The sequence below is a fragment of the Oreochromis niloticus genome, linkage group LG3 (genome assembly GCF_001858045.2).
Source record: "Oreochromis niloticus isolate F11D_XX linkage group LG3, O_niloticus_UMD_NMBU, whole genome shotgun sequence".
NCBI lineage: Eukaryota > Metazoa > Chordata > Actinopteri > Cichliformes > Cichlidae > Oreochromis > Oreochromis niloticus.
In genome coordinates this window covers 11,572,081-11,599,888 of record NC_031967.2, presented here as the reverse complement: position 1 = coordinate 11,599,888, position 27,808 = coordinate 11,572,081, and the positions used below count along the sequence as shown (strand labels likewise).

Genomic DNA, 27,808 nt, shown 5'->3' with positions numbered 1-27,808 from the left:
TGGTGGGAAAACATGAGCCTATTTCATTCACACTTACAGTCCTGCTGCACGTGCAGTAGAGCAGCATCACAGGTAGACACATGATGGTGCAAGTTATAAGTTTGTGAAATTAGCAACCATTATTGGAAAGTTAAACAGTGATAAATATTACATATTGCATTTATACAGTAGGAATGTGAACATTGTCTGAAATATAGAGATACTGGATATCTTTAGTTTTAAAAACTTGCCCAACCAAAATTCAGTATCAGTCGGGCTCTACTTAAGCTATATTTGAGGCAGTGTGAGATCATGGCTGCAAACTTACAAACCAAATATAAATACAGTTAATGCACTGCATATTCGATACAGATCTGGATGGACAAGTATGTACCTGGTTACTAGATCATACAACTCTGAACAGGCTTTTTAAATGCTTTTGACTTCTTCGGGGTTGTCTCCAACACAAACATATTGTCTGTAAGCCTGTTTTTCAATTCGTCCATATTTATGCCTATCAGATGAGATCCCATCCAAGCTGTCAGCTCTTTTTCAACAATAGTCCCACAGCACACACGCAAGCCTCTCTTCTACACCCCCAGCACCGAGCACTCACAATCTGGCTCCGTGTCTAGGATAAAAGTGATGACTGGTCACGGGTCATTTGGGTTGCGGTACAGAGGAAGGGTGATGGTGGCAGTTGTTTTGATATGTGTGAAATAGGTGCTGTGACTAAAACAAATGACCCCTCCCCTCCACACCAGGCCCACCCAACCTACCCTCACTTTGGCCCGACAGCTAAATCCAAGCCTTTGTGTCCCACATTGTTGTAAGGATTTGTGGGCATTGGGGCACGGAGGGGCGGATAGATAGGGTGATGATAACCATGCAAGTTTTTTCCGGTGAAGAGGGAAGTACAACCGACTAAAGCAAAGCTATTAAACAAGCTTTTTGCTCTTATAGCTGAGGAAAGAAGTGAAATTGGAGTCTCAAGATAAGCTTTTTCTAAAAGACTTTCTCTGGATTAGATGTCGCAAGCCCCAAATTAATAACCCCACCCATCACAACCACAAGTCTGGACAAAGAGGCTTGAACAGACCACCTGCTCCTTAGGAAAAGGTGGAAATGAGATGATCAGGAAGTGGCAAAAATGGCAGCGTAAACATATTCAAAGCTCAGCATAAAACCAAGACTGTTCCAAGATAATGTGGGCGGGGCCAATTTGTCTTAAAATGAGGGGGGGCATATTCATTTTAGCAGAAGTAGTGCAAAAGGGATTAACCAAACGATAATCCACAAGCAGGTTTGATCGCTGGGTGCTGGGCTGATTAGATGCAAGCACACACTGTGAAAGTGAAACCTGCTTTCATGGTATATGTTAGCGCACGGTGTAGTCCAAAACTTTTCAAACTGGTTTGTAATTTTTGATTTTTGTATTTTCTTTTGATTACTTATTTTTTAAACTACTCGTTGTACTAGGATGGGGTATGGGTGACAGTGTTGCATCATTAACGTGCTGATGCTTGCCCTGGCTAGTCCAGCTGACGTTGTGTGTGTCACTGCACTCAAACAAATTTTTCTTTGCCCTCATAAACGTAAAGCAATAGTCTTAAGTAAAGTGCAACTGAAATATATTAAATCAGAAGGTTGATTTATCCAAATAATTATTCATTAAGGAAAATATGACTGGTATAACTGAATGTATACCAATCAAGTAAATGTCATTTGACCAGATTCCAATAACTTTAATGTTTTACATTGTACTTGTGTTGAAAAATCACCTGAAGATTTACATTTAGTCAAATTGCAGTCGGCACTTTCTGCATTTTTATGAGTGTAGATTATGAGCTATTTGGAAATAAACCACAATACTGAGCAAACTGAAATCTGTTCAGATTTTTGAGGCCACAAAGCAAAACTCATTAAAGTTTATTCAGAGGGAATCGAAACACATGCAATCCTCCCAGTATTGCTGAAACATTTCAATGAAACCTATAGAAGTCAGCTTCCTACTGACCTTAAAATTTCCAAAGTCACTGGACATGGTGCTTTCAATTCAATTGTATTTATATAGTACCCAATCAAAACAACAGTCACCTCAAAGCGCCTTGTATTGTAGGGTAAAAATAATAGAGAAAATCCCAACAATCAAACAAACCCTTATGAGCAAGCACTTGGCAACAGTGGGAAGGAAAAACACCTTTTTCCCAGGAAGAAACCTTCAACAGAACCAGACTCAGGAAGTGGCAGCCATCTACCGTGACCAGTTTGGGGTGAGGGGAGGAAGAGAGCCAGGCCACCCTGCTGTGTGCAACTTTTAATTATAAAACTGAAACTTTTTTAATTAACAACAAAACATGACCTGAACCACAGTGTAACAGCAGTTTCGTGCCTTTTGACCTGTTTAATCTTAACAATATTTTTATATAATTGTTCAGTACTTTGAATGTAACTTTAGTGTGTCCTGCAGAGAGCCTATTAGTAATGTTATGGTCAAGATAGTCTGGAGAGTGACAGAGATGCTTCAAAAAGCCTAAAAATGGAATGATTAAAAACGTAATTTCCTACGTGTGCTTTTTATGTCATTACCCTAAAGGTTCAGAGGAAACTTCAAAAAGCCCCGCACATTAACATTTGGGCTTGATTTAAAGCTACATTGTGGATTAAAGGAAGAAATACTATCATGAATAGATTTCTGTGCCGGGGTCGTGAAGTCACCTGAAGCAAATCCAATCAATCTTTGCCTTTTGTGACCTTACTGTATTTAATAATGGCGGGGCAATGCTAAAGCAGGACAAGCAAGAGGAAAAGAAAAAAAAATCATATCGATTTGCTCTCTTCATCCCTCATGTCACATTACTAAAAGCAGGAGGTACAGCATGTGCGGGGTGTCCTTGTGACCTTTGGTGGTGCAACATGCCTTTCGATATTTCATGGCTTTTTTTTTATCCATGGATGTCCGATGAGTGCCACAGAGTAATATAGGCAGTGTAAAGATCAGGGTTTGAGTAAATAACGACCTGACAGTGCAGCAAATATTCTTTGCCTGTTATCTGCTATTGAGAAGCGTGGTGTGAAGGGGCACAGCATTGATACAGGGTGCGTGCTGCATTATAAGGTTAATCCTTATGTCAACAGCCCCACAGATGGACTGACCTGCTGGGCGGCAGGGAGTTTATGTTGGGTGGGGGGTGGGGGGGATACGTCAGTGCTGTCTGTCTGGTTTCGACGAGCAGGAGGTGGGGTGAATGAGACGGGGTAAAAACCAGACAAGTGAGGAAAAAAAAAAAGTCAAAAAATGTTTCATGCGCCGATGTCATTAGGAAGGCGAAAGCAGAGCTGTAATCCTATTTTAATCGCAGTGGATTTATTAAACAGGAGCAGCAGGTTTAAATCTCAGCAGATTACACAGACGGCCCAAGGAGATGTGGAGAGGGGGGGTCGGAGAGGGTTGCGTAATCAAGTGCACTTAAGGTGATATGGTTCATTTTTGACAAGTCAAGACTGATGGAGGGGGGTCGGGGGGTCTTTAAAATACAAAGAAGTCACATCCTTTCAGATTGTGACGAATCGGTTGATGGTTTGCTGGATCAACACCTACATTTCTAATGTTTTGGAATAACTAATTTTGGCGAAGTTAAGACAGAGTGCCAGCTGCAGATGTTACTAATTATTTGGACAAGTGTGCGTGAGCCTCGGTGTCCCTTGGAGTCGGTGCAGATCTCCTTGGCATCCTTTGTAGAAGACGGCGATTCTTGTGAAGAATGGGTTAATCCCAGGTCACGTCGCATTTGGACTTAATCAAGTCGGTCCCTTAACAGATCAGGAGGAACATGCTTCGACCTTCAGAGGTCACCAGCAGTCAGAGGTTTCAGAACAATTGCAGTGTGAGAGGCTATTTTTATTAATCACGCAGAAATCTTAGAGCAAATTACACAGTTTCCAAAACCTTCACAAAATACACAGGTAAATGAGCTGAAGGTGATTTTATTCCTTAACTTACCATTTTATATAATGTCACTTTAAGCATCATTGAATTGTATAGTTTGTAATTTTCATTGTAAAGAAAGGCAGAAAATATTTAAACTCATTCACCTTCAAAGACAGTACGAACTATTGCTAAACTTGCCATGAGAAGGTCTAAGTTAAGCACCAAACTAGACAGTTTCATGCCCTTAAAATGGACTCGTAAGATGCCAGCACACTCTTCAGAGTGTTGTCGCTGAACTTTGCCTTTGCCAAATGTTTCGTGTAAAAGATTGCCAAGCTCTCCATCTGTTGGCTGAGCGCGGCAAAGCAAGCTTGGCTTGCTTGTGACAAAGCCCAACTTTTTGACAGGGAGCCATTTTGAGTCCTTTCTCTCATCTTTAGAGGTGCAGTAGGTAAGGTGTGTTGTTCAAATACCTGGACTTTTGTTTTATCACCATCTTTGCTATATGGTGATGTGATAAAGAAAGTGCACTCAGTGGAAAATGTTGACTTTTTATGACATATTTGGACAAGCCAAATCTTTGAAAACCGTGACTTCCACTGAAGGTAATCTAACGTTATGGAAGTGCTGGCTGGCAGCACCATAAAAACTGTTTTTCAGTCAATAACAAAAACACAGGTTTAATACTGCGCAGTGGAAAAAATGAGCAAATCTTTGATCTGAGAAACTAGCAATGCCCCATTAAGTAGAAATAACTTCCTGTAGGAACTGATTCCTACAGGAAGTTTTCTTCTAGTCGAGGACTCACAGACTTTGTCTTTGAATAAATCGTTTCAAGCTACCCAGACAGTGAGGCACTGAAGGAATCCCAAAAAATAACAATGTCCACTACCATGCTCCAAAGGTGGTGTGAGCTTCTTTGCTTGGACAGTTATCTTCAGTGTAGACCGGGGGTTTCAAACATAAGGCCCGGTGGACCAGAATCGGCCCAGCAAAGATTCCAATTCGGCCAATAGGGCACCTTTGGAAAATGTGAAGAATTGCAGATATTTTATATTTTGACTGTATGTTTAAAACTGTAAGTTTTAAAGATTTTTGTATTGATAAAGGATTCCCTCCCACTGTTAGTACACCAAAGCATTTAAGGGATAGATAAACAATTAAATGACAGAAAAGTTCTTGTTTGCTTGTTTGTTTGTTTGTTTGTTTTACAGTGGATCCACAATCAAAAATGAGGAAAAATTCTTTGAATTAATGAAAACTGTATATAATTTTATAATTACTGGACAGTCTGGGCATCGAACTACCAGATTTTTTTCTGTAATACGCATTTTTTTCTCCTTTCTTACATGACGGTAAATCTAATTTTTGTCTTTGGCATCCCAGGGCATCTGGGGTCTGCTCTAACATGATGGATGGATAAACAGATTTTTAATTTTTTTGTAAGTATTTTGTTTAAAATAATAAACCTTTTACGCTTTGAAGACAAAATTACATTAAAATAAAAAAAAATAACAATAATATCTTTTTTTGCTCAAAATCATACAAGTTATGAGTCTTGTTGCACTGTATCATGTCAGGCTGGACTTAATACACTCATCGTCTATATTACTCACTTTTGCAATACTTTTTTCTTTCAGACGATGACTGAGCATGTTAAAGGACAGATTTTCTATTCCCAAAAACACAGTTTCTGCATATGATCTGTCATCTGTCTACTACCATCTACTGGATAATGCGTGTATTGCATTTCCTTTAAAATGAAGTACCCTGTATATACACATTTATATGTACACGATGGCTAAATGAAAGTTAGGAGAGGTCCTACAGTGTCATGACGGTACTGTATCAGTACATCATCAGCAGTAATTGTACCTGTGCTTTGTTCTACAGTCATTGGTTTGGACCACTCATAATATTTACCTTGAAAAGGGGTTGTTGTTTCCTGCCTGTGGAAAGTAAACCAGTATTAGACTCCAGCAGACCTTTCCCCCCCATTTATTGCTTCCAATCATGTTAACATAATACCACCTTAACATGTTAAGCAGAAATTTGAAAGGTTGCAAAACAGCACTAAATTATAATAAGATTAAAGACTGTGTGTAATTTTAATTCAACCGATTTTTGGTTAATTTATTTTTTCTTAAAATGTCATCATGAACATGAAGAAACGTTAATTTCAAATTATAGACATAAAGCCGTTTAAAGGACATGTCGTCAACGTCCCGCCAATAATTACATTATACTTGATGTGTAATAACAACAAGCCACCAGCAGGGGGCAGAGAAGCGCGCATTGGACGCTGTTTAACCCCCATCATCCGCCTGAGTCCTTCCTCTTCCGGTTACGGCGACAGCAGGTATGGCGGCCCCAGCTTTCCTCAGAAACATAATGAGTTTAAAATCGACTGTAATCCTACATTTTAATAAACAAATGTGGTCGATTTCAAGTAAAGATAATACTCACAGGAGCTCTTTACTCTGAACTATGTGGTTATTTCATGACTTAATGGATTTTAACGACGTAGTTTTTGTGTGACATGAGAAGGCCGTTCTCTTGAGTACTGAACACAAGCCGGCGGGGTTGTCTTAGCTTTTAGTAGCGTTTAAATGGATGTTTAAAGGATAAATTAGCTGCAGACGATGTTTCTCTTAAATGAGACTGATTGTTTAACACGTCCGGTCAGTGTTTACTTAGCCAACATTAAAGTAAGGGAGAGGACTCTGTTAGCAGGGTTAGCATGGCAGCGGTGTGTACTACAGTTAACTGAATTTTGTTTGTTTTCAGCTTCAAGATGGTGCAGCGCCTGACTTACCGCCGTAGGTTGTCCTACAACACCGCCTCCAACAAAACCAGACTGTAAGTAAACTCTCTCCGGTTGTATTTACTTCTATGCCTGGCTCACTGCATGTCTATCTATATAGAGCTGGTACCCCGACTATGAATACATAATGTCAGCCCAGGGCTGTAGTTGTATATAGGCTAGTAGCTACTATGATACACTGTATCTCCTGTGATGTGATGTTATGCATGATCCCTCTGAAGAAAACTAAACCACCCTCTTTCTGCTTTTGTGAAGCTCACGGACTCCTGGTAATCGTATTGTGTACCTTTACACTAAGAAGGTCGGCAAGGCCCCCAAGTCAGCATGTGGCATCTGCCCAGGAAGACTGCGTGGAGTAAGTACATCCATTGTAACCTGAAGAAGGTGCTCTGTGTTTAAATTTGTGTTTCAGAACTTGTAGACTTGGATACTAGCATCCCTCACTGCCAAGTGTGGATGAGGTTGATTTATAGTAAAGACAATAGTGCACCAAGCTGTTGAAGCACCATCACATATTTGTTCCTCCTTTTTTTTAATGTACATTTTTACATTAGTCCGGTGAAGTAAGCATTCTGTATTAGATTGGGGGTTGAAAAGATAGCGTGGAAAATCCTGCAGTTCTTCCCTGCAACCACAAATGCCTTTTCTTCTGTTGCTGTGACATCACCAGTAGAGATGTCCTGATTTTGTGTGCACATAACATCAACTTTCACAGGAGCAGAAGCTTTTCACCTGGTGGTGTTTGCTTAGTACTACGTTATTAATCCCTGTAACCACTGCCTAATGGCTTGTGCCAATTCCACGTTATAGACGGTGCCTTGGGTTTGTAATGGTGCCAGTGTTTCCAGTGGGGTTTTTTGTTTGTTTTGGTTTTTTTTTTTAAACAGTTCAGTTGATCTCAACATGCCACTTCAGGTTCAGCTAATGTTACTGGGTATATGTCATTTCTTTCAATGGGCAAATGAAGGAACATGTTGTTAATGCGCTAGTTCTCACGCTCTCTCTGTAAACATTCACACTGCCAGGAACAAAGAGTTCGTTAGAACTGCCAAATTTAGTAAATGGTTTGTAGGGTTAACGTTGAAAAGCCCACAGGCGCCACAGCTGGAGTGGTATGGCAGCTGGAGGGATCCAGATGTGGGGTTTTGACGCCCAGTTAAACTTTGTTCTGTAATTCTTTTAAGTTCCTTAGTTCAAATGGGTTTTAATTCAGCTATTTTAAAAGTTACAAATACCTCAAAGTGTTAACTTTGATTTCGAACTGGTCCTCTTAGTGCACATGTGCATCATCTTCATCTTTGCTTTGGTGGTTGTAGGTAGGGTCATAAGGAGAATTAAGGTCACTCCAGTGTATTAATAAGTAGTTTTTACACTTAAAAGTGCAAATACGTTGAGAAAGGACATTATTAATAAGTGTGTGTACACCTAGAAACATGGTTGTTTCAGGGTTATTCCTGGGGTGATTACGCTAACGACTCTAAACAGGCAGTGTTTGTGTCACCTTTGTTTTTGGGGGGTTTCTTGGGGGTTTTTTGTTATTGTTTTAATAGAGGCCTGAACATTTTCCGTCTGACCGTTTGATAAGCTGCTCACTACTCTTGAGTACATTAAATGTACACTTTTGATAAAACCTTCTGAGTTTTCTCAATGCTAGAAGCTCGCTGGTGTATAAGCTAGCTGTGGTTGTTCTTCAGATAACTGCGAGCTCTTTCTATGGTCATATTAAAAACATCACTGCAGTGACCATCATTTGTAGAGCAGTATATATAAATCCACCTTCCTCCAGTTCACTCCTACAGCTTTGTGTCATCAGCACTATGTGATCCACTACAGGCAGGTCTGAATCCAAGGAAGCATGGCAGCGTGCTTTTATAAAGAGAGCTTATAAAATTGCTCGACTGCTATGAGCCTGGCTTTTCCTAGGTTGTGCTGCTGAAAGTGTCTCTGTGCAGTTGCTTGTTCCTCCATTGTTCTTAACATCCATATTTGTGTTCTTACAGATTCGCGCTGTTAGACCTCAAGTTTTGATGAGGCTCTCCAAGACCAAGAAGCACGTTAGCAGGGCCTACGGAGGATCCATGTGCGCCAAGTGTGTGCGTGACAGGTAAAAGATGCACTTCCCTTCATCTCCTGATGCTTGTTACTGAGAAAATACACTGATACAGGCATCAGACTTTAATTTGAAAGCACTAAAATACAAACTTGTTAGGTATGCTGTGATCAGCTAATTCATTATGTTAATTGATCTCCTTTGTTTTTTATTATTAGGATCAAGCGTGCTTTCCTGATTGAGGAGCAGAAGATCGTTGTCAAGGTGCTCAAGGCACAGGCACAGAGCCAGAAGTCAAAGTAAACTGTGTATTTGTATTGCCACAATAAAAAATGTCAAACAAATCCACTACATGTTGTGAGTCGCAGCATTTTTTTTTTTTTCTTTTATTGAAATTGCTGAACAGTGTGTGTGTTTGTGGTCTATTTCAAAGATTTATTTATTGTTTCTCTCTGGTCTTGTGGGAGGTCCCTGGTTAAAGGGGGACCTCACACATGCAGAGCCATCTGTTGTGTTGATCCCTTAGGATTAAGGAAGCAAACATGTTTAACAAATGCAAAATTATCACTAAAGATGTTACAATAACATGTTTGGACAGCAGGACTGTTACAGGGAGTCTTTTCAGAAATGTCTCTGGACTGTGAGAGGAAAAGGGTGCACCTGGGATCAAACTCCACAATACTTTTTTTTTTCCTTCAATTTCATTTGGGTTTCTAGGAGTTTCAGATCTTGGTTGTGTTCATGGGGCCCTTTGTGACATGTTTTTGCAGTGTCTAAAGGTGCAGTTCTGCTGAAGAAGACCTTTGCTATGATAGGGTACTTCATGTCTCAGCATAATATTGTACAGCTGTGTTTTTGAGGTATTTGAGTTTCCTGTGCATTATGTGAGCGATCAGTAGTTGATCGCAAGTAAATGGAACAGAAAACCACTATTTTTTCAGGCTTGTGAACCCCCTGTGCCCTAACATAAGTATTATGACCATGTAATTGACTAAAAGTCACTAAAGCTTTAAAATAAATGCTATGGAGTAGGCTTACCAACTACATTTTAAAGTACCAAAATGAAATATTTCATTAAATGTGGTTTCTTTCAACCACTGGTCCAATTCACTGATACAGAAGTGTTTAAGCCACCAAGGATGCTAATCAGATGCGTGACTGTTTAAAAGCAACAATCCAAGGTATCACTCAAGAACTCCTTTGGTGGCAGTCATAGTAAAACAAATGTATATTGTGGCATTATCCATGTGTATCTTGAATGGACGCTTGGTCTTGTAACACCAAACAAATTAATAACTGGTCCTCTGCTGTGTCCTCCAATGGAGGCACTTGAAATGATTAAAGTGACAAGGCACGAACCTCCACCTAGTACAGAGACCATGTACCGGGGACCAACACCACACATTCCATACACTTCTGATGACCCCAGCCAGTTTGCTGTTAACTGTAGTTAGGTTAGGTGCTAATGCTCTCTTATTTTAATAAACAACACTGTCACATGCAAAACTAGGGTGGCACTAGTGGTGGCAAGAGCTCATTTGCCACCACCACCATGCCACGTTCTAGATCTGCCCCTTCCTTTACACCGGCTTTCTCGGCTGTGAAATGCTTACATTCCTTCATTTTCCCTTCCCTTTAACTCAACTCTCAGATCTCACTAACAATTTCCGGGCACTGCACCACACTTCTTGCATATTTCACCGGCTGAGACAAACCTCGGTCCTACTTATAAAGGCTGAAACAGAAGAAATAAAAGGATCATTATCTTCAGCACTGTTAATAACGGTAAGCGACTTTAGTTCATTGTTCCTACTTTTGGCAAAGTTTTGCCATTTTTGCTTTTCCAAGTTCCCTTTAATGTTTATTCGTTACAGTGAATAGGCGGCTGTGTGCACTTTTGAAGACGGGATGTTTTCCTGGACGTTATTTCAGTGTTGTTAGTTCAACAGAGAGAATTGATCATTAGACATTAGACATGGACAAACGTTAGTCCTCGGGCTCTCAGTCTCAAATCATACTTGTGAACTTGTATGACCTCATGAGCGTTCATTGTTGATGAAAGTTTTTATGTGATCTTTGACCCTGTGATTTGTTCTCCTTCTGCCGAGTTTGAAGGGTAATGGATGAAGACGGTGAACAAGCCGCTCGGGCACAGCTGTAGTCCTTTCACTTGCATCTCTACTACAACCAGACTGACAGGCTGGCTGTGATCCTTTGCTATGACAGAGAGAAGCTTGCTACAATATTCCTCCAGAGAATGATGATGGAGTTCTTCAGGAACTGGATTCACAGACCTGACTGACCAAGACCAAGACCTTTGTTTGCACAGCTTCCATGCAGAGACCAGCTGGGAACTTCTGCTGGGCCTTCAGCATCCAACACTGCCTGCACAGATTAAACATTGTTGATGTTGTTTAAAAATAAATAATGAATTAATTAAAATAAGTAATTAAAAGTTACTTTCCTTGTTAATATTCCATACATTCATTTAACAAACATGTTTGTTATATTTGATTACTGCTATTCAAGGGTTGATTATCGTTAATAATGTCCCTTGGATGGACTGACAGTGACAGCAGTTCTCATGTCTGAGGGCTTGGATGGACTGCAATATATATTCAGTTTTAGAATTTAAATTCAATGTTGACTGTAGCTAGACTCACAGTGTTAATGCTATAATAACACTGTCACATGCAAAACTAGGATGGCACTAGGGGTGGCAAGAGATCATTTTAGGGTGGCACACCCTCTTGCCACCCTAAGAAAATTTCTCTAGATCCGGCTCTGGTTGGTTGTATATTTGCTACTATGACAACTCAATTTCCCTGTGAGTTTAATAAAGTCTCTGATTCAGACTCTGATTCTGACAATGCAGCAAACAAACTCTCCCCACTCACAGCCCCGCTGCAGTTATTCAAGGCCTGTGGCATCCCCAGATGGACCAGAGTCAGATTCATAAAGTTCACCCAATACCCCTGCATCATCACAACAAACTGTTACTCTCTCGCTTCAGTCTACGTGACATGTTTCCCTGTTTTTTGGCAAAGCTCTCTAAAGTGAAACCTGAAAATCTGAAAAGTGACAGTTACAAACTCATGATGTGGAGCAAATGAAGCACCGTGAGTAGTTTTCTAGACGTGCTCCATTTCACAAAACAATTATCGTGTGAAACACTGCCACCCAGTGGTGAAATAAAAAAAAGTTGCAAATTCTGATTACAGTTAGCTCCTTTAATAATTTAACATTAGTTAAAGATTTGTGGCTGATCACTGTGAAGTCCAGATATATCCTTCCGCCAAGCAAGACGGACAGCTCTAGATTAACCTCATTACTTCCACCCCCCGGCGCACATGGATATCTTCATTAAAAGTGCTGCGGTGTCAGGTGTGCGGCTGTGGAGAACAGGAGTTATTTACGCACAAACTGAAGTCCACAAAGCAGCGTGGGGAGATGGCGCCGAGGCGGACAAAAAACACAACAAGCGTGCAGAGTAAAGAAGAGCTGAGCCGGGAAATGCGGCGCAGCAAGCTGGCGCTCTTCATCCAACAGTTTGAGAAAGAAGGTGAGGTGCAGCCTCGCTGCAGCTGCACACACGTAAAGCTTCATACTTCATTTCTGACGTTCATCCATCTTTCTTTACAGCCCAAGAACGCGTGAACGAGCTGGAGGCCAAAATGGAGAACACGCTGGCCACAATTGAAAAAGTATTCAAAGTGGAGCTGATGAAGATGCCTCCTTCTCTTCAAAACACCCTCATAGGGGATTTAATAACCGGTGAGTCCTCCGTGATTTTTGTTAGTTTGAGCGTCTTACATGAACAACAACTACCGACTGTTTTCTCTTATAGAGGAGGAATTCTTAGCCAGCGAGGAATCAATAGCCAGTAAGGTGAGTTGGGTTTCTGGTTAATATCTTCTGGTTTAGATTTTAGGTTTTTTTTATAATCATATTATGTTATACTTGGACCTTTTGCAGAATGAGTTTGGAGAGATACCCCAGCCCCTCAAAAAGATAACCAGTAAAACAGGTGACATTAAGCTACATTTTTCCATTTTGTCCAGTGAGGTTCACAATTTATCTTGTTATAGTTAAAAACTCACAACTTCATTCCTCTAAGTTATTTTTTGTTTAGCTGAGATTATATGTATTTTTGCAGCTAAATCCACTGATTCACCAGATCAGTCTGCCCCAGCCCACAGGGTCTCATCCAAAGCCTCAAAGGTAGGTGATGCAGCAGGTGTATTTGCACAGGCATGGCTGTCACTGTGATTTTAAACTTTCCAGTCCTCATAAAAAAAACACGATCTCTGGGAGAAAAAGTAATCTTTTCTTAATTTTCTGTCTTTTTGTTTTGTGTGTTTGTGTTTAGGGAGTGAAGGAGACTAAAAGGACGAGGACATTAGTTTGTAGTAACAGCACTGGAAATCTCATGTAAGGATTGAGCTCAAAGTCACATAGTGCATGGTTATTTACTGCTCTGAACCCGATCAAGGCCTTGTCCAGTGTTAGTTGAACTGGTTTTCATGTTAACTGGTATGTTTGTCAACATTTCCACCTGCCATGAGTTCTCAAAGATTTCTAGACACCCAGGAGGTAACGGCCTCAATGCAGCTCATTAGTTTGTGAACAGAGATTAGATCATCAGAGGAAAATAACAACTCTGTAAGAATAGTAGGATATATTGACTCTTTGATGGTACCATGTTGGTAACATACCAAGACCCCCGGGGGAACCCTTGACTGAATATTTGTTGGTCACCAGTGTCAGTCTGAGCAGGTCATAAAACCCTCGCTAAGCACTTTTAAATGTGGGGTTGGCCATGGCTGCTTTTTAGTCTGCATGGAAAAAACAGTTCTTCTACACGGGGAGTGGAGTATGCAAACAAACATAACCAGGTCAAATGAAAGGCCGTTCAACTGTAACACCAGCACTCTGATTGCAGCAGACCCTCCTCAGTCATAACCAAGAGAACTCGCCGCTTGGCAAGTTGCAAGACCAACGACCCGTCCCCGCTGAGCCAGTCCAGACTTAAACTCAGGTCTGTTTGACGCCTTTGTTCGATCAGAAACATGTACTGTATATGTTTTGTTTCTGCCTTCAACTATTTATTTTATTTTTTTTAATGCTCTAAACTGTGAAGTTTAGCTCCTACGTTGTTTTTAAATAGTTGGTGAGTACAAATACTGTCAGCTCTCATTAAAATGCACTGATGTGAGTTCTGTGTTGACCCGCAGGTCTGTGGTCTCTGCTGGTGATCTGCACTGTTCTACAGCAGGCTCTACTGCACATATCACTGTAACCACAGCACAGGGACTGGTACTTACTTTTTTTTTTTTTTCTTCCTCTACATTTTTCTTTGTGCTGGCTTTAAGAGTCAAACTTGGCCTAAAATTAAGGCCTAGTTCTGGAGTTCAGTGTATGGAGTCAGATTTTTGAATAAAGTGTTCCTTATGTGACCTGAGGTCCTGCGGTTTAACAGATACTAGACATTATTGATGTTTTTTTACAAGTCAAGTGTTTCTCTTCATAGATGATGAGCTTTTCTGAAGAGACTAAAGATGACATTAACTGGGACATGCTGGATGATGTGGCGCGGTGCCAGATTAAGAAGCTCTCGGTAGGAGAAGGCTCACTTCATTCCAAACTGTACATAGAAACTCCATTTGAAACTGTTATGTCACTTTTCAGAGTCTGATAGATTATCTGTCACAGCGGAGTGGCTGTGACAGATGACCGAAGAAACCCAAATATCTCAGTGTCCAGGGTGTCTGTCCAGATGGAGCTCAGAAACACATTTAACTTCAAGAAATTTGTATTATAAATTTCTTTGTATTGTATTATTGTGTGGATTTTAAAACTATAATAAAGATTTAAGTGTTAATTCATGACTAAGTGCCAAATTATTTGTATGATGGCGTTTCAAATGTGCAGCTGAGGTGTTAGTTTTTGTTTTTCCTTAAATGTACCACGTGGAGTAAATGTTGTGTAATAGAAACCAAATGGGGACAGTGTTATTGGGTAATTAAAACCTATTTAGGAATGTCTTTAAATGCCATCAGTGTGCAGTTTTAAACTGAAGGTAGTATGGGCTAGCCTATTCCTAGGTAATGGCTTACACACATTTCATGATAATAAAACTAAAAGCAAGTATTAGTCCAAGAACTTTCAACAATATCTTGATGCAAACTCCGCACAGATTTCACTCGTTTATACTGAAACAAGCACAGGTTTATTTTTTCCAGATAAATGATTTGTATGATGAATGAAATTGCACAATAGTTTTGTAGTTCAAGATTCTAAAGTTAATAAAATTTACTTTCTTGGTACTGTGAACTACATATTTCATGTTCTGTCCTAATACATTTGAGATTTATTAAAAAAAAAAAAAGTTTGCATACAAAGCTGTCAAATATTGCCACAAAATTCAGAATATTAAGCTTTAAATTGTAATGGATCACTACAGGGATTCCATCTCCACCTCCATGGGCTCCTCCCTCTGTCCCTGTGTAGAAGAAGAGCTGGAGGATGTGGCGTAGGTGCTGCTGTCTTCAGAGGCCGGTATGGGAGTGGGCTCGGGAGCCATCCGTGGATAGAAAGGTCCCACCAGCCAGTTGAGTGGCGTGTTGTTGATCAGATAATCCATGACGTTGTCCAGGGACTCTTTCATTTTGCTCAGCTGAACTCTGCTGCTGGTCAACACGGTGTCTGGCAGGTCTCCCAGCGCTTTAGCTTTGCTGAAGTTGGCGTACACCTGTGAGGCCGAGTGGCCGAGAGACAGCGCCTCCTGCTGGATGTGGTTGGGGAGACCCTGCAGGCTGGAGACGAGGACAAGGCAGGTGGTCTGGAGCTGCTGGGTGAGGGAACGCGCTAGGGTCAAGGTGCGGGACTCAATTACCTGCATGGATGGAGAGGAACAGATCTGAATCAGTCTGCATTATCTTCAATCATGAAACTGATCAATGATCAGCTGATCGGCTTTTCTCTCTTGTTTGTTTATCGCCCACTTTGCGCCAGAAAGAGGAAACCGGCGGATGTCGCGCTAAACAACAGCAGCACGTTTAAGCTTGATCAGCTGTTAGAATTTATTTAATAATAATTTCTAGTATCAGCTGATGTTTGCTGGAGCCACAGCTGTAAAAGCTGCTGGTCATGATATCGGTTTGGATATGTGGTGAGAGGGAAACATGAAGATGAAACCAGGAGATGTCCTTACTGAATCATCAGAGCTGAACAGGTGATGGAGAAACAGGTTTACCTTTTAGGTGACATGAATGAGTTGAAGGGAAGTTATGAACTGTTTCTGAGAGACAAATAACACCAGGATCCTTTTCTACGTAGCTGACAGCTGGTAACTGTGCAGGGGCGGGTCTAGCAAAGTTATGCCAGGGGGCCAGGTAGGGCATTAACAGGGAAAGGGGGGGACAAGGAAATACTTTTCTTTATTATTCTCATTTAAAATATCTAGCTTTTATTAAATAATTATCTGAATCTTGCGAACAAAGTTTTTATTTGACGTAAATTGTATAGAGATCATACATATACCAACAAGACAGTGTACATCAATGTCCAGTGTTGGGTAAGTTACTTTAAATTAGTAACTTAGTTACATTACTAGTTACTTCTCTAAAAAAGTAACTCCGTTACTTCAAGTTACTCGTTACTTTCAAAGTAACTAGTTACTAGGGAAAGTAACTTTGGTTTTACTCAGAATTCTCTTGTTAATGTGTTGCTTCCGTAACTGGATACCCAGCAAGTTTGCCAGTCTTCTAGCTTGCTTACTTGCCACAAGTGCACTGTGCCACCTACCAATAGAAAGGAAAAAATAATGTGCACATTTCCACGAGAGAAATCCCACGCCTGGACCGTCGTTGACCGCCGCCATGATTCTAGCCTGCTTTTTACATCCAACACAAAAACTGCAGTCGTGGTGCTTTTGATTGTACTCAGAACTCGGAAATTCTGCCTTCTGAATAGGAAGATGTAGGTAACACCAGACTGCAGATGAACTGCATACAGAGCTGGGCTGGGACAAAACAATCGTCCCGGGCATTTTGACTAGAGACCGGCCCACCATTATAGGAAAAATCATAAAGCCTTTGAATGAAAATAAACACTGTTGTGACAGTGATGTACACTGTTCTGATGGTATATATGTATCAATCTATCAATTGTTTGTTGTAAGACTCAGATAATTATTTTTTTAAAAGTGAGACATTTTAAATGAGAATAATAAAGAAAAGTATTTCCTTGTCCCCCCCTTTCCCTGTTAATGCCCTACCTGGCCCCCTGGCAAAACTTTGCTAGACCCGCCCCTGCACAGTTACCAGCTGTCAGCTACGTAGAAAAGGATCCTGGTGTTATTTGTCTCTCAGAAACAGTTCATAACTTCCCTTCAACTCATTCATGTCACCTAAAAGGTAAACCTGTTTCTCCATCACCTGTTCAGCTCTGATGATTCAGTAAGGACATCTCCTGGTTTCATCTGCATGTTTCCCTCTCACCAGATAACCAAACCGATATCATGACCAGCAGCTTTACAGCTGTGGCTCCAGCAAACATCAGCTGATACTAGAAATTAATATTAAATAAATTCTAACAGCTGATCAAGCTTAAACGTGCTGCTGTTGTTTAGCGCGACATCCGCTGGTTTCCTCTTTCTGGCGCAAAGTGGGCGATAAATAAACAAGAGAGAAAAGCCGATCAGCTGATCATTGATCAGTTTCGTGATTGAAGTAGAAACGGGAGATAATGAGAGAAGAAGAGGCAGCTGTGCAGCTTCAGCTTTGTGTCTTTTTCATTGTAGCTGAAGTCCGGGACAAACTGTGTTCCTTTTCACCTCAGTACGAAACGCGTAATATTTTCTCTGAATACGAGACGATTCTGTTTTTTACGGGACGGTTGGCAACTCTAATAATTAACCTTATGAACAAAATAAAGTTCAACATCAGTAACATAGCACCCACCCAGCTGTATACAGTAGAAACTCCGTCATGCTAGCTAGCACGCAGTACGAAAATGTCAGCATAACGAAAATAAACTCCACCTAAACTTGGTTTATATCTGACTCCGATAGACTGCAGGTCATAACTTATTACCTGAAGTTCAGTTCACCTGACACGCGGACCGGCGGCCGCTTCGGGTCTCTCCTCTTGCCTCCCTTTTCCTTCATCCACCTGCTGGCTTCCACCACTTGCTAATGTTACTGAATCTGGTGGGCCAGTCTCTGGTCAAAATGCCCAATTTTTTTGTCCCAGTCCAGCCCTGCAGGTTAATACTGGCAGTGTCACCATGCCAGCTGACTGTATTTCATCATCAGCCAGTGTTGTTCTTTATACATCAGTATTACCAAAGTTTACCATAAGGCAGAAAGTATTTACTTGCTTTCAGGTTTCATTCAAATGTTAGTCTTTTCATTTGTTTCCCCACTTTTTTCCTGTTTCAAAATCAAACACCAGTTTGTAAGAAGATTATCTTCTTTTTTTAATAGGCAGATAAAGTTTTGCATTGGCTAATTTGCCAATTGTATGTTAAAAATGTTCGTATTTTAATATTCAAAAATGTTTTTGCCCATGTGTGCCCTATATGTCAGTAAAAAGCAGTGTTGGGACTAACGCGTTATTAAGTAACGCGTTACAGTAACTACGTTATTATTGTGGTAACGAGCACGGTAACTAGTTATTATGCCAAAACCAGGAACGCGTTATGCCGGGCTCACACTGTGCGATTTTTTCAGTCGCGCGATTCAGCTCCTGCTCAAACTGTACGATTGACTCGCAGGGGTTAGAAGTTCATAGGTCACGATGCAGGGTCTCACACTATACGGCCCGATGCTCTGATGCGACCTGAGTGCTCAAACTGTGCGTTCATAAAATGAAGGTTATAACAGAAATTCTGCCGCTCGCTCTGCCTCTCTGTCTCTCACTCAAACAGACACACACACCACCACCATCAACTTTATGAAAAACATTGATCAGGCAGCTGTGATTGAGCAGCAGTGTAGATCCAACTATTTTCACGGTTGTTGTGGTCGTGATAATTTTGTGAGGCCACATCGAAAAGGCTCGGGTGAGCTTTCCAAAGTTCTACAAGTTGTGCCTCCATCGCTTGTGTCCAGATCACACGCTGCACTGCCGTGCTGCGCCGTCTTTTTCGCTGACATTTGTGTTTGCGCGTGCGCAGTGTGAGAAGCTGCAGTGACACCCTCACGACGGTCGCGAGGATTTCAAACAGGTTTGAAATCCTCCCAACCAAGCGATTGATGATCGGGAGCTGGTCGTGAGGTGTTAATCGCTTCTCGTTACCCCACGTACACTACACGATGCACGAGGCACGATGAAGGACAAACTCGGGCCGATTGCCAAAACGGTCGCACGACTCAAAAATCGGCTCAAAATGGGTCAAAAATCGCACAGTGTGAGCCCGGCATTACTCGTTACTGGGATTTAGATAGGCTCGTTACTCGTTACTTCGTGTGGTGGATATCGCGGAGCTTCCACAGATTCAATAACATTAGCAAGTGGTGGAGGCCAGCAGGTGGATGAAGGAAAAGGGAGGCAAGAGGAGAGACCCGAAGCGGCCGCCGGTCCGCGTGTCAGGTGAACTGAACTTCAGGTAAGAAGTTATGACCTGCAGTCTATCCGGGTCAGATATAAACCAAGTTTAGGTGGAGTTTATTTTCGGTATGCTGACATTTTCGTACTGCGTGCTAGCTAGCATGACGGAGTTTCTATACAGCTGGGTGGGTGCTATGTTACTGATGTTGAACTTTATTTTGTTCATACAGTTAATTATTAGAGTTTCCAACCGTCCCGTAAAAAACAGAATCGTCTGGTATTCAGAGAAAATATGACGCGTTTCGTACTGAGGTGAAAAGGAACACAGTTTGTCCCGGACTTCAGCTACAATGAAAAAGACACAAAGCTGAAGCTGCACAGCTGCCTCTTCTTCTCTCATTCTCTCCCCTCCCTCTCCCGTTTCTACTTCAATCACGAAACTGATCAATGATCAGCTGATCGGCTTTTCTCTCTTGTTTGTTTATCGCCCACTTTGCGCCAGAAAGAGGAAACCAGCGGATGTCGCGTTAAACAACAGCAGCACGTTTAAGCTTGATCAGCTGTTGTTAGAATTTATTTAATATTAATTTCTAGTATCAGCTGATGTTTGTTGGAGCCACAGCTGTAAAGCTGCTGGTCATGATATCGGTTTGGTTATCTGGTGAGTGGGAAACATGCAGATGAAACCAGGAGATGTCCTTACTGAATCATCAGAGCTGAACAGGTGATGGAGAAACAGGTTTACCTTTTAGGTCACATGAATGAGTTGAAGGGAAGTTATGAACTGTTTCTGAGAGACAAATAACACCAGGATCCTTTTCGAAGTAGCTGACAGCTGGTAACTGTGCAGGGGCGGGTCTAGCAAAGTGTTGCCAGGGGGCCAGGTAGGGCATTAACAGGGAAAGGGGGGCACAAAGAAATACTTTTCTTTATTATTCTCATTTAAAATGTCTCGCTTTTAAAAAAATAATTATCTGAGTCTTACAACAAACGACTGATAGATTGATACATATATACCATCAGAACAGTGTACATCACTGTCACAACAGTGTTTATTTTCATTCAAAGGCTTTATGATTTTTCCTATAATGGTGGGCCGGTCTCTAGTCAAAATGCCCGGGACGATTTTTTTGTCCCAGTCCAGCTCTGTATGCAGCTCATCTGCAGTCTGGTGTTACCTACATCTTCCTATTCAGAAGGCAGAATTTCCAAGTTCTGAGTACAATCAAAAGCACCACGACTGCAGTTTTTGTGTTGGATGTAAAAAGCAGGCTAGAATCATGGCGGCGGTCAAAGACGGTCCAGGCGTGGGATTTCTCTCGTGGAAATGTGCACATTATTTTTTTCCTTTCTGTTGGTAGGTGGCACAGTGCACTTGTGGCAAGTAAGCAAGCTAGAAGACTGGTACTCTTGCTGGGTATCCAGTTACGGAAGCAACACATTAACAAGAGAATTCTGAGTAAAACCAAAGTTACTTTCCCTAGTAACTAGTTACTTTGAAAGTAACGAGTAACTTGAAGTAACTGAGTTACTTTTTTAGAGAAGTAACTAGTAATGTAACTAAGTTACTAATTTAAAGTAACTTACCCAACACTGGTAAAAAGAATATACAAATATTGCTGTCCTTGAATGCTGAATAAACACTGACAAAGCACTGATTGTATCTCTTGTACATTATCAACGCAGTATCTAAAAACTTTGCACCGTAGTGGTTAAAATCTCATTCTAATAAGAGTTAAAAGCGCATTTGGTTATTAGGTTTACAGGGTTATTGAATTATGGTTAACGGTTGGTAGAATTTTTTTTCAACATTATCGGCCAATTACATCTGCCACCCTTCTGTGCCCCTACCTGGACCCCCAACAAAAAATTTCTAGACACGCCACTGCTGCGATCCCCATTCTGGATGACCGCCGTCAGGACTTTCCTGAAGAATATGACAGCAAGCCTCTGTGTCCCTCCGTACAGCATGGCAACAAGCCCGTCAGTCTGGTCGTAGAAGAGATGCAAGTGAAAGGAGCGCAGCTGCAGGACACACAGCTGTGCCCGAGCGGCTCGTTCACCGTCTCCATCCATTACGGCTTCAAGCCCGGCAGAAAGAGAACAAATCACAGATGAGTCAAAGATCACATTAAAACTTTCATCAACAATGAACGCTGGTAAGATCATAGCAATCCAGAAGTATGAAGAGACTGAGGCCCGACGAGTAAAGTGGTTCTAGTCCGAGCCAAATGATCAATTATCTGTATCGAACTAACAACACTGAAAAAGACTTCCAACTTCCAAGAAAACATCCAAGGCTTGTATGAGCGAAGCTTTACGTTGAGAGTAGCTAGTTCAAGGAGTTCAAAGGAGCTGGCAGCCACTGCCAGTGCTATCCTTGCGCGTTGGAACCCAGAAACTAGGTGTAGTAACAGACACACATTATGCCCCTATCGTGGTCTAAACCAATCAGAGATTGTCAGGGGCGGGACGTCTCTGATTGGCCGTGGTCCAGTTGAAAGTGCGGGTGGATAGAGAGAGGTGAGTAGCTTGAATAAAGCAATATCGATCCATTAAATCCTGAATCGACTTTTAAATATAAATGTATTTTGCCAGAAACGCCAGAATCTCAGGTTAAAGCTCACAAAACTATTTCAACAACCACCAAACAGCAAATGAGAGCAGGTAAACAGATTCCACACAAAGACGTAAACACAGAGCGGACCCGACGCATCAGAATCAGCTTTCTCTTTCTCGGCTTTCTCACCCGACGGCCCGTACACGCGGTCTTTACGCCTTTTTTGCGCTAGATTCTGAGCTGCAGGTTTTTGTCTCTCTCCAACCAAAAGCCAGCAGCAAAAGAAGCAGCAACTACGCTTCACATTTGATAAACATTGTCATGAATTCCGTATTACTTTTGTTGTTTTGCTTCCACCACAATAAAAATCACACTTCATGTACAGCTCTCTCTCTCTCTCTCTCTCTCTCAGTGTACTTCATGAACAGTTCCCCATCTCAAATCTCTGTTTTCGGCATTATTCATTCACTTATTACCCACCAGTCTGCCGTTGTTTACAGCGCTGTCGGCCGCTGTCTTTTTTCTTCTTCTGTTTTTTAACTTAAATGTCTTTGGACAAGAAAGCCTAATTTCTGCTGTTCAATACTGAAGAAATTTAAACTTTTTAAAATTATGCAAAATTGCAGAATATTTTTAAGGTTATCTGGTATAAAAAGTCAGGCCAGGAAAATCTCCTTCATGTTTTTCTGTGTTTTATTCTCAGTTACTTTGACACAAAGGCATCTGCTGTGATGCTCACAATTCTGATGAAGTCTCATGTGTATCAGTACTGATAAATGATCAGAATTATAATATTTCTGACTGTCTGAGGCTTAATAGAATTGAATCGAATTGGGACCTTGTGAATCGGAATCGAATGGATTATAGAAATCAGTGATGATACCCAGCCCTGGTGAGCCAAGGCCCAACAGAAGTGGATGTAGCTGTGGGAAATGAGAAAAGATGAAAAGAACTATTGATAACTTTTTTGTTAAATTAAGGTCTGATCCATCTGAAATTCATAGCCGGTGCTCTGACACGGAGTCATCAATCTCTGAACGCTGAAAAAGCACAGTGTATCCAGAAAACACATTATATGTCGTGATAAATGCACTGCCCAAGTGTCCCCTTTCAGCGGCAGGCAGCAGCAAACAGGTCGTCAGAGGAAACCGATTTGATGATTAAGTTTAACATTTTCTACAATATTGCCAAAGAGTGCCAACGCACTTTAAGGACAAGGAGAAGATTGTTAGTTAATCATTTACAAATCTATATTGTCTGTATGGGCATCAATCCCCCCCGGTAAAAAAGAAAAAAGAAAAAAAGTGGACATGTAAAACTGCAGTGTTAAGCGATGCAGATGAAAAAATTTGGGTGCGCCTAACTTCTGTGCTGGTGCGCCTAAGAAAAAAAGTTAGGCGCACCAGTGCAACCGTGGCAAAAAGTTAGTCTAGAGCCCTGGTTTGTATTTTTAACCCAAAGTTTGTAAATCTTACCTTTATTAACAAGACTGAAGATAGCGCGGACACCTCTTCTGTACTGTCACAAAGGAGACCTCTTCTGCAGCGATCTTTTGGGAAACCGCTCTGAAAGGGTTACGCGGTTCCACGTCATTCTCCTTAAAAGGGTTTGATGGTTTCCGGGTAGGAGAATCTGTTGCCCCACGTGATTCTCCTCCTTAGAAGGAGGATCACGGAGAACAGCAAACCTCCTTTATTTGTCACATACACAATTACACAGAGTACAACATGTAGCGAAATGCTTGTGTGCTTGTGCTTGGACCGGAAGTAACCGTTTGGAGTTCCTTACCTGGATGATTGAGCATGCATCAAGACAAGAATACATGATGCCAGGTCTGTCTTTAAATGAGATTTTTAATCTCAATTAGATTTTTTTTTTACCTGGATAAATAAAAGACTAATAAAACATGTTGTTCACCATTCAAGCTGCTCTGTTGTCTCAATCAGTAAACAGTTTTAAGTTACTGGTATTTTATTTATTTATTTATTTTGATGTTTTGGCTTTTTTTTTTTATTTTATTTATTCTATTGGTTTTAATTGCGGAATTTTTCAGGGGAAACATTTACAGACTTTGGAATTAAAATACAAACACTTGAAGGCAGTTGACTCACAGCATGTAGCCCTCACAGTTTCAACACGTATGGGTTTTGAAACGTGTTAATCTGCTTGGGTAAACAGATTTTTCCAAATTCAAAACTAAAATTTAAACTAATAAATAAATAAATAAATGAATAAAAATCAGGCAGCACGGTGGCACGGTGGCACTGTTGCCGCACAGCAAGAAGGTCCTGAGTTCAATTCCACCATCAGGCCAGGGTCTTTCTGTGTGGAGTTTGCATGTTCTCCCGTGGGTTCCCTCCGGGTACTCCGGCTTCCTCCCACCGTCCAAAGACATGCAGCTTGTGGGGATAGGTCAATTGGATAATCAAAATTGTCACTAGGTGTGAATGTGAGTGTGAATGGTTGTCTGTCCTTGTGTGTTGGCCCTGCGACAGACTGGCGACCTGTCCAGGGTGTACCCCGCGACCCTGAAAGCTGGAAGCGAATGGATGGATGGATGAATAAAAATCAGCTCAGGTCGCCTCTCTTCGGAGTCAAAGTTTGCACCGTCTCTGGGAGCCGCCAGTATCCATCCTCCTGAGCTCCAGATAGAGCCCCGAGGGTATGAATGTACGTGACTGTGAAACAGAAAGCACCTACACAGAAAAAGTGCGTTTGAATGCGGCAAGTTGTATAAAGCACTTTGAGCGCTCAGAGTAGAGAAGCCATAGTGCAACACACCCAGTGTGTAGTATGAGTAAAATAGCGGAAAGGGGGCTGGTGCTAATTTTGATTGATTGATTTTTTACGGCTTGGGAAAACTGTAAAGATTGCATTTTAGTTATAAACGTTATATAAAGTTTGAAACTAAAATCTTACTACAGCTAGTTCCTAGTGCGAAAGCCAGCCTTCTGATTGGCTCGCAGTCATTGAATGTGAGGCGTAAACTCCGGCTAGCTGAGCTCACACGTCAAATATACGCGCATACAACCCTTGGCTAACCAGCCAGTTTGACTGAGTGAAAAATGTGTACGAACCAGTGTGAGGGAGGCCAAAAAGAGGAAAATATAAAGATGAGTACTCAGGGAGAGGGTCTGTGGTTCTATATTCATTCTTCTTTCACATTCTGGTTTAGATTTATAATCCAGCCCGTTTCACTGCAGTGTATCCTTGAAATGAAGGATCAGAATATAATGATCTTCTTCAGTTAATAAAGGGAAGTGGTTTAAGGATGAACTGTACTGGTTTAACATTGCTCCTAATTTTGGTTGACTGTTGCCCGTTACCTGCTCCAAGTTGCTTTAGTTTTACTCGTTTAAAAGTACTACAGTGTTTTTTTTTTGGACGCCTCTTCATTGTTGTTAGTTCAACATAAAGAACTGTGTGAGCATTATTATGATCATATAATGGTCATTATTATATGCACATATAAAAGTCAGTCAGGTCAAGTCCTCTCTCTTAAATGCCTGGATGAATAAGGACTATTAAAGCATGATCATGTTGACTTTCACAGTGAAGGGCAAAAAACATAAGAACACAATAGATTAGTATCAGTGATGGGAATAACGGCGTTACAAGTAACGGCGTTACTAACGGCGTTACTTTTTTCAGTAACGAGTAATCTAACTAATTACTATTCCTATCGTTACAACGCCGTTACAGTTACTAACAAGGTAACGCGGTCCGTTACTATTTTTCAACAAACAGTTGAAGCTGTGTTCAGCTTACCGCAGTTTATATCAGTTGCACGGAAGTAGCTGTAAGTAATCTGGACGCTACAGCTTTAAGCAGCTGCGCGCTCCCGCGGACGGTAATCACGATCACTAGCACAACACCTGGAGCTAAGGAGGCAAAACAATCGCATGAGTGCTGCTGTTTGACTGAGGAAGAATAAAGTAGTCGTGGTAAGTCAATCACATGACCAGTGATGGGAATAACGGCGTTACAAGTAACGGCGTTACTAACGGCGTTACTTTTTTCAGTAACGAGTAATCTAACTAATTACTATTCCTATCGTTACAACGCCGTTACAGTTACTAACAAGGTAACGCGGTCCGTTACTATTTTTCAACAAACAGTTGAAGCTGTGTTCAGCTTACCGCAGTTTATATCAGTTGCACGGAAGTAGCTGTAAGTAATCTGGACGCTACAGCTTTAAGCAGCTGCGCGCTCCCGCGGACGGTAATCACGATCACTAGCACAACACCTGGAGCTAAGGAGGCAAAACAATCGCATGAGTGCTGCTGTTTGACTGAGGAAGAATAAAGTAGTCGTGGTAAGTCAATCACATGACCACTTAAAGACAAAACAACAAGGTGCCAGTTTATAAATTGTGTTGATAGGCCACGTAAAACCAGAGTCATGATAAACAAGATATACGCGGCGTTTTTTCCTCAATAGTTTCGCCACGTTAGCGCTAGCAAGCACTCTCTGCTTATGAGCAAAAAACAAAACAAAAAAACAGTTTTAGGAGTGACGGCGAGAGAAAGAGAGAGAGAGAAAGAGAGAGAGAAAGAGAGAGAGAAAGAGAGAGGGAGAGGGAGAAAGAGGGAGAAAGAGGGAGAGAGAAAGAGAGAGGGAGAGAGAGCAGGAAGAGAGAGAGAGAGAGAGAGCGAGTTTTGAGATGTGAGATTTGTGACGTTTAGCGTGTTTGGAGTGTGTAGTTAATGTGTTGTCTTGTGTAGTTAGTGTGTAGTGTTGTGGATAGTTTTGTGTTGTGTGTCAGAACAATGAGGCGACTGCTGTCTCCAGGTAGAAACAGGAGCGATACACCTGCTGCTGTCAGACCTGCAGGTATCAGGCTGTGATGTTCTCCTTTATAGTGGACAGAAATGATTTTTTTGGAGTGGCACAAATAATTTGTGTGGCATCTTATTGAAGAACAGCTGATTGTTCTGTAAATAGTTTGAAATGGTTATTTAAAAAAAGGGTAAAAGGTAAATGGATGCAAATAAATTTGTTGTTTGCAAAACTTGTGCATAGGATTTTAAAATTGACAATTTATATTTGCATTTGAAGTTATAAAATATGATTCATTAAACATGTTTGTGGTTGTTACAGTAAAAATATAACTTTTTCTACTGTGATTTTATGTTTTTTGTCTGATTTTAGATCAATTCTGGTTATACAGTATGTCAAAATGAGAACATAACTGTAAATTCAGGCACGTGAGGTTGCGCTAAAAAGAATGATACCAAACAAGGCAAAGTAAATAGTTTTTAAAGGTAAAATGTGGAGGGAAAATCAAGAGTAGTAAAAAAATGGCCAATTATACCCTGGACGCCAGGGGGTTAAACGTTCTTTGTTTTTTTTTTTAAGTAACGCAATAGTTACTTTTCCAAGTAATTAATTACTTTTCGAATATTGTAACTCAGTTACTAACTCAGTTACTTTTTTGAAGAAGTAACTAGTAACTATAATTGAATTACTATTTGAAAGTAACTTGCCCAACACTGATTAGTATATCCCTTTATTGTCATTGTGCATGTACGAAATTGTAGGTGCTCCACACCACAACTGTGCTGGAATAAAAAAGAAAAGAAGAAGAAGCTAAAACTTTAACTAATGAAAATAATCTTTAAATGCAGTGCAGTGTATCCAGTCAGTAAAAATGAATGAAACTGGTTACATAGGAGCGTTTTGGTGCTAAGGTTTCATTCAGTAAAGCTGTGCACTTAAACAAACCCTCTAAAAGATTACTGTCTCTTTAAGAAACGAAACCGTAAAAGATTGGCCTTACCCAACATATATCTATATATATATATATATGTATATTTAATTTATTGATTCTTAAAGAAAATCCGATTAATGTAACTATAAATGCAATATGTTTGTAATTCTAGTAAATGACAAAAAAATCACTTTAAAAAAT

General features: G+C 40.9%; 3 protein-coding genes across 5 annotated transcripts; 2 read left to right on the top strand and 1 right to left on the bottom strand.

The window, feature by feature from the left end:
• The first annotated feature begins 6,181 nt into the window (after window positions 1–6,181).
• rpl34 (ribosomal protein L34) lies at window positions 6,182–9,135 on the top strand. Its single transcript, XM_019348412.2, has 5 exons — window positions 6,182–6,269; window positions 6,698–6,769; window positions 6,990–7,089; window positions 8,735–8,838; window positions 9,003–9,135. The coding sequence occupies exons 2-5, from the start codon at window positions 6,705–6,707 to the stop codon at window positions 9,085–9,087; spliced, it is 354 nt and encodes a 117-aa protein (XP_019203957.1). The 5' UTR covers window positions 6,182–6,269; window positions 6,698–6,704; the 3' UTR covers window positions 9,088–9,135.
• A 2,995-nt stretch (window positions 9,136–12,130) lies between these two features.
• LOC102078792 (borealin-2) lies at window positions 12,131–14,672 on the top strand. 3 transcript variants are annotated; one of them, XM_019348403.2, is made up of 10 exons: window positions 12,131–12,346; window positions 12,427–12,558; window positions 12,632–12,672; window positions 12,760–12,811; window positions 12,941–13,005; window positions 13,154–13,215; window positions 13,730–13,822; window positions 14,019–14,100; window positions 14,315–14,401; window positions 14,473–14,672. In XM_019348403.2, the coding sequence occupies exons 1-10, from the start codon at window positions 12,235–12,237 to the stop codon at window positions 14,515–14,517; spliced, it is 771 nt and encodes a 256-aa protein (XP_019203948.1). In that variant the 5' UTR covers window positions 12,131–12,234; the 3' UTR covers window positions 14,518–14,672. The 3 variants fall into 3 exon arrangements, with proteins under 3 accessions (XP_019203948.1, XP_019203942.1, XP_019203952.1); XM_019348397.1 differs by having other exon boundaries at window positions 12,134–12,346; window positions 13,727–13,822; XM_019348407.2 differs by lacking the exons at window positions 14,019–14,100; window positions 14,473–14,672 and having other exon boundaries at window positions 12,135–12,346; window positions 13,727–13,822.
• A 327-nt stretch (window positions 14,673–14,999) lies between these two features.
• Window positions 15,000–15,713, bottom strand: LOC109195714 (perilipin-2). The gene has a single exon (XM_019348410.2). It carries the CDS (start codon window positions 15,683–15,685, stop codon window positions 15,242–15,244), a length of 444 nt encoding a protein of 147 aa, XP_019203955.1. The 5' UTR covers window positions 15,686–15,713; the 3' UTR covers window positions 15,000–15,241.
• Between the last annotated feature and the right edge of the window lie 12,095 nt (window positions 15,714–27,808).

Excerpts from the sequence above, each read along its gene's own strand:
- rpl34 (XM_019348412.2), top strand. The coding sequence starts at position 6,705 with ATGGTGCAGCGCCTGACTTACCGCCGTAGGTTGTCCTACAACACCGCC. Across the intron at positions 7,090-8,734 it reads GCCCAGGAAGACTGCGTGGA|ATTCGCGCTGTTAGACCTCA; the intron begins GTAAGTACATCC and ends GTGTTCTTACAG. Across the intron at positions 8,839-9,002 it reads GCCAAGTGTGTGCGTGACAG|GATCAAGCGTGCTTTCCTGA; the intron begins GTAAAAGATGCA and ends TTTTATTATTAG.
- LOC109195714 (XM_019348410.2), bottom strand. The coding sequence starts at position 15,685 with ATGCAGGTAATTGAGTCCCGCACCTTGACCCTAGCGCGTTCCCTCACC.
- LOC102078792 (XM_019348397.1), top strand. The coding sequence starts at position 12,235 with ATGGCGCCGAGGCGGACAAAAAACACAACAAGCGTGCAGAGTAAAGAA. Across the intron at positions 12,559-12,631 it reads CATAGGGGATTTAATAACCG|AGGAGGAATTCTTAGCCAGC; the intron begins GTGAGTCCTCCG and ends TTTCTCTTATAG. Across the intron at positions 14,101-14,314 it reads TAACCACAGCACAGGGACTG|ATGATGAGCTTTTCTGAAGA; the intron begins GTACTTACTTTT and ends TTCTCTTCATAG.